Below are 11,970 nucleotides of genomic sequence, written 5' to 3' on the forward strand. Positions count from 1 at the left end.
TAAAGGCTAAAATATTTTTTATTCAACCTTAGTTTGTCTAGTTACACAGCACAGCAATATGTAACACAGTTAATAGGCTACACATCAGCCAATGTGTGATCCTTTTAAAATCTCAGAAACCATGCAAACTCACTCTAAATACTTGTACAGTGAAGTTGTAAATTGTAAACTAGGGAGAGATTGACATTACATGGTATTGCACTGAACAAGTTACAACAGAGGGGAAACTAGCAAAAATGCACAAGCATTAATTCTAGAGCATCAGCAGAGAGAGTGGTCACATTCAGGGGAACATAACGGACACCAAAAAGCATTACTGAACTCTATCATTTAGACTCTGTTATTGTAAAGAGATAGATGCCGGAATTTACCTCTGCCTAAAACAACAATTAAATTAAATAAAAGATTACTATACTGAACAAAAATATGTAGCGTTGGTCACATCTTTCATGAGCTGAAATACAAGATCCCAGAAATGTTTCATACGCACAAAAAGCTTATTTCTCTAATTGAGTGCACAAATTTGTTTACATCCCTGTTAGTGAGCATTTCTGTTGCCATGATAATGGCATATGAAGAAGCTGATTAAACAGAATGATCATTACACAGGTGCACCTTGTGCTGGGGACAATAAAAGCCCACACAAAAAAGTGTCTCGTTTTGTCACACAACACAATGCTGCAGATGTCTAAAGTGTTGAGCGAGTGTGCAATTGGCATGCTGACTGCTACCCCGTGGGTGGGCCTGGCTCCCAAGTGGGTGTGCCTATGCTCTCCTACTTGGTCATAGGCCCACCTATTCCCAAGTGGGTGTGCCCATGCCCAGTCATGTGAAATACATAGATTAGGGCCTAATTTAATTTATTTATTTCAATAATTTCCTTAGATGAACTGTAGCTCAGTAAAATCGTTAATTGTTGCATGTTTTGTTTATATTTTTGTTCAGTCTAGATAAAATGTAAACACCTATAGTAAAATCACAACAAAAGATCAGTACTACCTTGAAACTATAACTTAATCAGAACTGGTTTGTTTTGGTAAAGAAGAATGAGGTGAGGTAGGAATGAATACTGCCTCCCCTAATTCAGTAAGGTGTCAACAGGTCTCCCAGTGCACTGTGCAGTGTTCTGACTACACAATTATGTGGGCAGGGTGAGTAGAATTGCAGTTTGGTCAGTTTGTAGATGTGTGTACATGTTTGGGGGAGGGTGTTGGGTTTGTTTTTTGTGCCAGGAAAATATTGGCATCAAATATTATTCCGGTCGTGTATGTATGTATGTATGTATGTATAAATAAATGCGTGTGTGTTATCGCCTAGTTCAGTTCACAATGGCAGACGAGCACATCTTGTTGATCCCACAGAGCCTGGATCCCCTGTACAGGTAGTAGTAACCCTGGAAGGAAGGAACAGGCAACAAGACGTAAACACAAAAATACACGTCAAAACTTCTATTTGCACAAGTTCAGGCTTGACTTTACTCTTAAAAAAAAGGGTTCCAAAAAGGTTCTGCGGCTGTCCCCATAGAAGCAATTTTAGATCCAAGTAAAATTATTTTGGGTTCCATGTAGAACCCTCTGTGGAAAGGAGCAGGCCATAAGAAAACAGGAAAACGCTCATCCAGAGGTGGCGCACCTAGTGGCCAGTGACTTTAATGCATGGAAACTTAAATCTGTTTTACCACATTTCTACCAGCATGTTAAAATGTGCAACCACAGGGAAGAAAAAAAAACAAACTCTAGACCACCTTTACTCCACACACACACACACAAAGCTCTCCCTCGCCCTCCATTTGGCAAATCTGACAATAATTCCGTCCTCCCGATTCCTGCTTACAAGCAAAAATTAAAACAGGAAACACCAATGACTCAGTCAATAAAAAAATAAAAAAAGTGGTCAGATGAAGCAGATGCTAAACTACAGGACTGTTTGCTAGCACAGACTGGAATAGGTTCCAGGATTCTTCCGATGGCATTCAGGAGTACACCACATCAGTCACTGGCTTCATTAACCTGTCTGGGCTAGGGGGCAGTATTTTCACGGCCGGGTGAAGAACGTACCCAATTTGAACAGGTTACTACTCTGGCCCAGAAACTAGAATATGCATATTATTAGTAGATTTGGATAGAAAACACTCTGAAGTTTCTAAAATTGTTTGAATGGTGTCTGAGTATAACAGAACTCATATGGCAGGCAAAAACCTGAGAAAAAGTCAAGCAGGAAGTGAAGAATCTGAGGTTGTAGTTTTTTCAAGTGATTGCCTTGACTGTATACAGTGACTTAGGGTTCATTTTGCACTTCCTAAAGCTTCCACTAGATGTCAACAGTCTTTAGAACGGTGTTTGAAAATTCTATGGTGAATTTGATGGGAATAACAGCACAAGGAAGTAGGTGTCCCATTATAAGGCATGGGCTCAGTCACGGGCAAGACTTGGGAGCGAGTTGAGTTCATATTCACTCCTAAAGAGAATGGATAGGTCCGGTTGGAATTTTATTCAAGATATATGATAAAAACAACCTAAATATTGATTCTATACATCGTTTGACATGGACTAAGTAAGCATGCGCGTTGTGGATTTGGATAGTGAACCTAACGCGCGAACAAAATGGATTATTTGGACATAAATATGAAGTTTATCGAACATTTATTGTGGAGCTGGGGTTCCTGGGAGTGCCTTCTGATGAAGATAATCAAAGGTAAGTGAATATTTATTATGTAATTTCTTTGTTTTATTGACTCCAAGATGGCGGGTTTCTGTTTGCTTGTTATTGGTGTCTTCTGGGCTGTACTCGGATTATTGCAAATTGTGCTTTCGCCGTGAACCTTTTTTGAAATCTGACAAAGCGGTTACATTTAGGAGAAGTGCATCTATAATTCTGTGCATAACACTTCTATATTGATCAAAGTTTATGATGAGTATTTCTGTAATATGTGTGCTCATTCACCAAGAGGTTTGGAGGGAAAACATTTCTCAACATTACGCGCCAATGTAAAATACTGTTTTTGGATATCAATATGAACTTTATCGAGCAAAACATACATGTATTGTGTAACAATGTCCTAGGAGTGTCATCTGATGAAGATCATCAAAGGTTAGTGCATAATTTTAGCTGAATTTCTGGCATTTGTGACGCCTGTCCTTGCTAGGAAAATGGCTGTGTGGTTTTTCTTGTGTTGGAACTGTCGTAACATAATCTAATTTTATTCAAATCGGACATGGTTGGATTAACAAGAAGTTTATCTTTAAAATGGTGTAAAATAGTTGATTGTTTGAGAAAAATGGAATTATGATATTTTAGCTGTTTTGAATTTGGCGCTCTGATTTTCCACTGGCTGTTGTCAAAATCAATCCCGTTAACGGGATAAGAATGGGAAGGGGTCCCCTAGAGGTTAAGTTTGCCAAAGACAACAGCGGTCGGCCTGATCACCGACAATGATGAGAAAGCCTATAGGGAGGTCAGAGAACTGGCCGTATGGTGCCAGGGCAACAACCTCTACCTCAATGTGATCAAGACAAAGGAGATGATTGTGGACTACAGGAAGAGGAGGACTGAGCACGCCCCCATTCTCATCGACAGGGCTGTAGTGGAGCAGGTTGAGAGCTTCAAGTTCCTTGGTGTCCACATCAACAAACTAACATGGTCCAAACACACCAAGACAGTCGTGAAGCGGGCACGACAAAGCCTATTCCCCCTCAGGAGACTGAAAAGATTTGGCATGGGTCCTGAGATCCTCAAAAAGTTCTACAGCTGCACCATCGAGAGCATCCTGACTGGTTGCATCGCTGCCTGGTATGGAATCTGCTCAGCCTCCGCCCGCAAGGCACTACAGAGGGTAGTGCATACGGTCCAGTACATCACTGGGGCCAAGCTTCCATCCAGGACCTCTATACCAGGCGGTGTCAGAGGAAGGCCCTACAAATTGTCAAAGACTCCAGCCACCCTAGTCAAGACCAGAGCCCCAAGTCTAGGTCCAAAAGACTTCTTAATAGCTTCTACCCCCAAGCCATTCAAATGGCTACCCAGACTATTTGCACTGCCCCCGCCTTTTACGCTGCTGCTACTCTCTGTTTAATATCTATACATTGTCACTTTCTCTACCTACATGTACACATTACCTCAATTACCTCGACTAACCGGTGCCCCCGCACATTGACTCTGTACCGGTACCCCCTGTATTGTTATTTTACTGCTACTTTTAATTATTTGTTACTTTTATTTTTTAATTAACACTTATTTATCTTAACTGCAATGTTGGTTAAGGGCTTGTAAGTAAGCATTTCACTGTAAGGTCTAAGCCTGTTGTTTTCGGCGCATGTGACAAATAACATTTGATTTGAAATGGAACCCAAAATGGTTCTAATTGGACCCAAAAGGATTCTACCTGGAACCAAAAGGGGTTTTACCTGGAACCAATGGGTTCTCCTATGGGGACAGCCAAAGAACCCTTTTTGGTTCTTGATAGCAACTTTTTTCTAAGAGTAGGTTTTATGCATGCATTGTAAACAAATACACTCTGTTTGCAAATCCCCACATAACTCCTTGTCATAGAGGTTCAGTGTGACAGCTTCCTCTTACCTGTTCTCCATAGTCCTCTCCCCAGCTGTTCTTGATGGCCCAGAAAGGTTTGCCTTGACCTGTACACAGAAACAACAAGACACACGACTCACACATTCTGACTCATCAGTGTTGTTATTACGCTAGGCTAATGTAAGGTAGATAAGTAGTGTCAGTCTCACGTTCTCCGTAGCCCACGAGCAGCACTGCATGGTCAATCATCCAGGGGTTGCAGAAGATCTTCAGAGGGTGGGACACACCCTTCCTGTAGAACTGAGGAGAAACAAGGAGAGAAAAGCAGGTGGGATTAGATAGATGGATACTAGTCACTTCATTGTTCAGTTGTGTTTTAGTGATGCTAATTTAAGTATCAATAAGGAGCATACAGCAGTGATGCCTGTTACCTGCATTGCGAATGCGTTCAGGGCCACAGATACTGGTCCGTTCTCAGCCAGCCAAGCAGCGATTTCTAAACATAAAAAAGGGAAGGAAACCAAGATTAACACATGAAGCCAACCCTCCTCCATCTGTACTGCATTGTTCAATCTTCATCCAAACCATCAACCTATCATCTGTGTCTTTCTCTCTGTGTACCCTACCCGCTCGGCTCTCTCTCACGCTACTTTTTTCAAAGTGTTGTTCTCCTCCCACTCACCGTTCTCATCCGTGGACAGCTCCACAGAGCTGTTGATGTAGGCGATGACTTTGTCGGTGGTGAAGTCACAGCTCTGCTTCTTGCCGGTGTAGCTGTAGTCAGTCTCTGTCTCCAGACCACCCAGCTTCTCGATAGCTTCATATGCGTTTGATGGAAGCCCGCCCCCACAGGCCTGGTCCACAGTATCACAGTCCACCAGCTCTGTGAGTGACAGGACATTGAACCAATTAATTCAAGGTTCCTATGGAGAAAAGGTAAACAGTTCTGTTGTACAGGTAAGTGTATGATACCTACAAATGCTTGTGCTTACCTTGCTCAGAGAGAGACACTAGTTTGCCAGTTTTCGCAAACCACTGGCCCTCAATGTTGCCTGTCACTGAGAATGCCCAGCAAGAACCACACATTCCCTGCAATACAAACACAAACCACACAATCAGTCACACACAGGCCTTACCTACCTCCACATTTTCCATGAATTGTGTCATATCTACAGTATGAATGAAAGTATGACTTTTGCGTACCTATAAATGTTTAGTGAAGCATCAAAGCAGAGTCATGAATAATTTATGAATACTATATAATGCCTTAAGTTATTTGCCCGATCAGAAATACAAATCATACATAAACATTTACAGTCGTACCTGTAGTCATCTCCAGTCTGTAAGACCATCTCTAAACCCGGTCCTACCTGGTTCTTGACGGGGCTGACAGCTCCATGCTCTCTCCAGTCCCAGCTGGGTGGGGCGGGGCCGCGGGGCATGGCTGCAGGCTTCATGGACTGCTGGAGGTTCTGCTGGCTCAGCAGGGGGTTCAGGTACAGAGTCCTAAACTCCTCCTCTGGAGGGAGAGAAAAGAGGGAGCAGAGGAAGAAGAGATAAGGATTATTCACAGTGTACAGCTGAGGAGTTGTACTGTAGCTTTGTGGAACTAGCTTAGAGCTCTGCTACCCGACCCGAGCCCGACGGGCCCCGACATTATACATTGGGTTAGGGCCGGGTAGGGTCTGTTTTTTCATCAATAACTAGGGTATGGTCAGGACTCGGGTATCCTTAATTTGATCAGTAACATTTTGAAGCTGAGCCATTTGCTCATGCTCTGCTGCAGTACAGTCATATCTGACGAAGATCATAACATGGTGTCAGAGATGCTTCAATCTGGTCAGATACAAGTCAGGAGACACTCAGAGTGCATGCAGAGCAAGCTGCACGCAGGGATTGAGCGACAGAGAGGAGCAGCTAATGGATTTACTAACGGAGGAGGTCATTTCTGATTTGGGGTTTTGAGCCGGGGCTTAAATTTGGCAGAAGTAAATCGGGCCATTGGTAGGGTGGGGCCTGAACGTCACAGGCATGGGTAGGGCTCGGGATTAAAATCCATTCCTATGCAGGGCTCTAAATCAACTATGTAGAAGTGAAATTACTCAACAGATTAGCCCTCTTTGCAAGGGAACATGTTTTAAACTGTCACAGAATCACACCAAGGATGTGCTGTTGCTCCAGAGAGGGCAGACGGTGAGCTCTCCAGCACGCTCAGTGGTTGTTCTGGAATTACTTCAGGCTTGTTAATCTGCATTCTCAACATGCGCGCGCGCACACACACCTGTGAGGTCGCTGAACTTGGTGACCCCGTACTCGGCTGTGCCCTGGTCCAGAGACTGGAGCTTCTCGGCAGTCTTCAAGTTCTCATGGAAGACACGCAGCCGCCGGTCAGCCTCTGTAACAGCAAAGGTCAGACAAAAATGTTATGTTTAGATGTTTTACCATCTCATCTGTGGAGTTGGATGGATGGTATTGTGTAAAATTATGGATTGACATATATCGCTCACCCTCTTGGCTGCTGTAAGTCCTATTGTATCTGACCATGAACTCTTTGAACTGACCAAGAAGCTCCACAGAATCCACTGACTCCTGTCACAAAAGACAAGTTAATTATTCACAAGTAAATTAAATATATACTCATACAGAATAAAAGAGAAACTCAAAAACACACATACCACAAACGCTATGTTTTCTATTACCTCAACTGGTTTGGTGGAGAGGGGCAGAAATTCAACTTTGTTGGTCTCAACTGGTTTGGGATCAACTGGAAACCAATTATCATGAAAAACAATTAGGATGTAGCTATGAGTATTTATACAAACAATCCTGAAACAAATAAATGCACAAAGGTAACTTTAGTTCCCACAGTTGAACCTATGACACTAACCTGCTGGCTGGCACTTCTGTTTGAGAAGGGTGGACTTGCTCTCCCAGGGAATGTCCCAGACCTCAAACACACATACCTCTGTCTGACAGAGAACACATCAGCGGAGAGAACATGGTTAGTGAGATAACCTGTGTTTATTTTATTGGGCTACTGTGTTCATGACTTCTTTAGACAGTATATTAAAACGTAATGTATTGTTATGTGCGCTTTAGGGAAATGCCTGTTTAAAATTATTCACGTCAAATTAAATTAGAAGTTTAATAACATGGGAATGGTACAGCACATAGGCCACATACAAAGGATATGTAGTGTAAAGTTAACAATAATAACTAATTTCCTCTGTCAAAAACAGTCAATTTCTGAACCTATACAGAAGTGAAGCACAGGGGTGAACACCACGAACACTTCGTTCCCTTGACCTTGGAGACATTTCTGATTACGTTTCTGCTAAGTCATGAAAACAAATACAGCAGGCGGAACAAAGAGGGAACGGTAGCTGTCTGCTTGTGCACATAGCTGCAGTAACACTGTGTCAAATCCAAGTCATGAGAAGTTATTTATCTTGTCTTGGTCACATGACTAGTGGAAGGGAGAGCTGAACAGATCTTTAGAATAATAACCTACAGTGCAGCCACACACACACACACACACACACACACACACACACACACACACACACACACACACACACACACACACACACACACACACACACACACACACACACACACACACACACCACACACACACACACACACACACACACACACACACACGCACTCTCTCCAGTGTTGCCAGTTTATTTTTAATGAGTGGTTTAGATATTGCCAATGTTCACTATTGCAAAACATCGGGATTTTATTTGATGAGGTCTCTGATATTAGTTTGGCTGTACTTTCCCTGGAACCCTCTTTCTCTCCAACAACCCACACCGTTATCATCCTAAAACAGACAAACAAACAGACACACACATACTGGCCTCACCTTCAGGTTGTGTTCCTCTGGGTAGAAGTCACAGATCCTCAGTCTGGCAGCCTTTTTACACTGGGTGTTACTTAGTTCCACCATGATGCTGTATCGGATACCCTTCACCAGCTACAAGACAGGAAATACACAGTGAAGGTGGCCTCTTTGGAAAAAGAAACAAAATCAACTATGCGGTTGTTGTTTTGCCATCTAACATACAATTTAGCTCTGATGTCACTTTCAAGACCTAATCCAGTAATTATGGCATTTATAGGCCTAGCTAAACAGGCTGATTATGCTGGAAATTACAGGTCTCTAAATTAGCTTGTCTGGCTGAGACAATAGGTTTGTTGAGACCAGTGTTGGGGAAGTTACTCTGAAAAGATATTGGTAGCGTGGTAAACTTACTTCACACTGAAAGACGTTAAGCTAAACTAAAAAGGTACCCTTAAGAAACATAGTTTACTGAACTAAAGTTACCCTGGAAAAGTAGTTCATTAAATCAAAACTACTTCGTGATAAATTATCATATGTAAATCTGAAATGTCAGACTACAAATTGCAAGAACAGATCACTTTGGGATCATATGTTAACAGAATGTGTAACTTAGCCTATTAAACACAAACTGTTTCAAGTGATAATTAGGCAGGTCTGATGCTGAAAAAGCAAGAAAATTCTTGCCTACTTCACCCATATTTTATTTTTGCAAAAAGAGTAGTGTGTAGTTCAAGTAGTTAGCTACATGGCAAAAAAGTAGTTAACTACTTGAAAGCACTACCTTGACTACCACCAAACTACTGCAAAATATAGTTTGATTAGTTGAGCCCCACATTTATAAAATAAATAAAGAAAATAAAAAGCTTTTGGGGGGGGGGGGGGGGGGCTTGCCTGTTTTGCATGTTATTTTGGCATTAATACGTGTCACATATCATTTTGCAAACAATGTAAAAAAATATATATATATCATTGAGTTAATAAAGCCGCATACAAACATGGACTCTTTTTTGTTTTCCAGAGTAAGAGAGCTCCAAAATGCAGGCGTTTCAGCCTAGCTCCGTGCTTTCTGTGGCGGTGGCGCAAGCCAGCAGAAAATACGGAACGTTGCGCCGTGATTGGCTCAGTGTTCTGTCACTCATGGGGACACTACGTCACCGCCAAGTCTAAGGGTAGAGGTCGGAAATTCAAGCCCCTTGGGTGCTGCCATACATTAGAAGTGCCCATCCAAGAAGGCTCAAGGTCATTGGCCACAGATAAAATCAAATCAAATCACGTTATAGCTACAGTAGATTTGATTGGACTGATCATGTCAACATCATACTTTCAAAATCTTAGCTAGCAGTCATCATCATCAATCAAGTCGACAATCTACTGGCAAATCCTTTTTAATCCTTGTCATATGAAGAGAAATAATGAAGAGAAATTATAGATAAAACGTATCGGTGCTCATCGGCCATAAACATTACACAACACGTTGGTAATCAACAATGAGTGGTTTGGAAGGAATCACTGGCTAACTGCAAGCATTGCAAAGCAATCATTAGTCTGCTGTTCAGTGGAGTGGCTTTGTGGTCCCAAGTCTAAGGGTGTCTTTTCTTAGTTTAAAATGATAAACATTCAACATTGGCCATGCTGTCAATGAACCATGCCATGCTCAAAACAACTTAACTCGGAACTGCAAAATCGAACTTTAGTGAGTTCAAGACAACTGGGAACTTGGAAAAAACGAGTACGACTGGGAAAATACGTTTTGAACTTTCATCCAACTCGGAATTGTAATTTGGGAACTCTGGCCTCTTTCTAGAGCTACGACCTGAAGATCACTGACGTCATCATGATTCAACCCCCCCCAGAGAATGACAGAATACTTTTGCCCACAAAAGGACAAACACACCACAACTAGGTGAGTCTAAAAATGTCTTGTATGCTGCTGCATAAATGATGTAATATGCCAGAGAGATATGTGTACTGTAGCTAAGAAAGTAATAATAAGTGTATGTTGTGTAGTAAACTGCTAGTAGCCCATGTGCCTCACTCTGGGGGTGGGGGGGTGGAATGCATGCCAACAAAGCCACAAAAAAATGTGGCGCTCTGCCCCACCTGCCCTGAATGACGGGTCGCCACTGGTCATTAGGCAGTATGAATAGGCTTAGCTGATCAATTGTAGGCTTAGTCGATCATGTGGAAAACTTCACTGAAAGCATTGTTAAATATTAGAGTGCTTGGTTGGGCTGCAGTAGAGTTAAAAGCCTATACAATTTAGGCTGAGTTACACAATTGTCATGCAGTTCAGACGCACTAGAACAGGTTGGTGCGCTCTGACGTAGGCATTATCTAACGAACTGAAATCTGTGATGGCCTATTCGCCACATATTATGGCCTACAATCACAATGGACAAACTTAATTTTAAGCTAATAACATGTAATTATTTACATAGCACAAGTTATGCGATTACAATAAACAAATTCATTTTCACAAGACTGTAGTCTACCTGTTTACTGGCAGAGAGGATCTTGCTAACTCTGCGAACGTGCATCGCATTGGACCCCTCGTTATAGCGCTCCTCTGCAAACCTCAGTGCCTTCTTTAAACCGGGGTCGTTTTCCGACAAACGGACGGGAGACCCGGGTGCCCCCATCAAAGGGCCATCCAAATCGGCCAGAACCGAGCCCAAAACCGCCAGGGTTAGGCAAAGAAGAACAGGGTGGCGAAATCCGACGTCCATGTTGACGCGTCTGTTTGTAGAGCAGAAAAACTCAAACGGAGGGTGGACGGTGAGATTATAAAATGGGATTTTTGTTTTCCTAGTTACCTATCAATGCCATAACAAATCAGAAGACCGCCCCAAATAGAAATGGTTACACAATGGTTACAATGGCCGTGTTCGAGAGGATCAAACCCGCAATGTATCATGGGTAAATTCTGACTGACTGACCGAACTACAATAATGAGTAGTTATTGACGGGTGATTTGTAGATCAGTCAGTCGGCAGTAGCCTGCAATCGTTTTGATGCTCTCAAACCCGGCCGTTGTTGCCTGAAACAACGACGGAACAATGGTGGGCGGAGCTACAGGGACTGAAAATATGCCGACCACCCTCTGCATCCTACTGCTGCCTTGCTTCTGAAGCTAAATAGGGTCGGTTCTTATGGGAGACCAGATACTGCTGGAAGTAGTGTTGGAGAGCCAGTAGGAGGCACCCTTTCCTCTGGTCTAACAAAAATTCCCAATGCCCCAGAGCAGTGTAGAGTGCAGTCTTTCGGATGGGACGTTAAATGGGTGTTCTGACTCTCTGAGGTCACTAAAGATCCCATGGTACTTATTGTAAGAGTAAGGGTGTTAACCCTGGTGTCCTGGCTAAATTCACAGTCTGGCCCTCATACCATCATGGTCACCAAATCATCCCCAGTTTACAATTGGCTCATTCATCCCCCATCCTCTTCCCTGTAACTATTCCCCAGATCGTTGCTGTAAATGAGAATGTGTTCTCAGTCAATTTACCTGGTAAACTAAGGGTTAAATAAATAATAATAACATATTAATAAATATAATATTTGAATTAATATCCATTCCAGAGACAAGAAATTGTGTA

The 11,970-nt window shown here is 42.5% G+C and overlaps 1 protein-coding gene across 4 annotated transcripts; it reads right to left on the reverse strand.

Moving 5' to 3' along the window:
* Nucleotides 1–11,439, reverse strand: ctsf (cathepsin F). Of its 4 annotated transcripts, none has more exons than XM_014212960.3 (13): nt 10,870–11,439; nt 8,399–8,509; nt 7,415–7,496; nt 7,227–7,291; nt 7,035–7,113; nt 6,809–6,922; nt 5,898–6,046; nt 5,520–5,616; nt 5,210–5,410; nt 4,959–5,023; nt 4,737–4,827; nt 4,576–4,634; nt 1–1,393 (listed from the first exon to the last, which is right to left on the reverse strand). In XM_014212960.3, exons 1-13 carry the CDS (start codon nt 11,101–11,103, stop codon nt 1,319–1,321), a joined length of 1,422 nt encoding a protein of 473 aa, XP_014068435.2. In that variant the 5' UTR covers nt 11,104–11,439; the 3' UTR covers nt 1–1,318. The 4 variants fall into 4 exon arrangements, with proteins under 4 accessions (XP_014068435.2, XP_014068432.2, XP_014068431.2 ...); XM_014212957.3 differs by having other exon boundaries at nt 7,203–7,291; XM_014212956.3 differs by having other exon boundaries at nt 7,035–7,116; nt 7,203–7,291.
* Nucleotides 11,440–11,970: the final 531 nt, after the last annotated feature.

This window comes from Salmo salar, chromosome 09 (assembly GCF_965601325.2).
Source record: "Salmo salar chromosome 09, fSalSal1, whole genome shotgun sequence".
Classification (NCBI taxonomy): Eukaryota; Metazoa; Chordata; class Actinopteri; order Salmoniformes; family Salmonidae; genus Salmo; species Salmo salar.

Coding starts and splice junctions, on each gene's coding strand:
- ctsf (XM_014212956.3), bottom strand. CDS start 11,103: ATGGACGTCGGATTTCGCCACCCTGTTCTTCTTTGCCTAACCCTGGCG. Junction 7,497..8,398: donor CAGAGGAACACAACCTGAAG/GTGAGGCCAGTA, acceptor GTTCTCTGTCAG/ACAGAGGTATGTGTGTTTGA. Junction 5,617..5,897: donor TCAGCCCCGTCAAGAACCAG/GTAGGACCGGGT, acceptor TTTGTATTGCAG/GGAATGTGTGGTTCTTGCTG.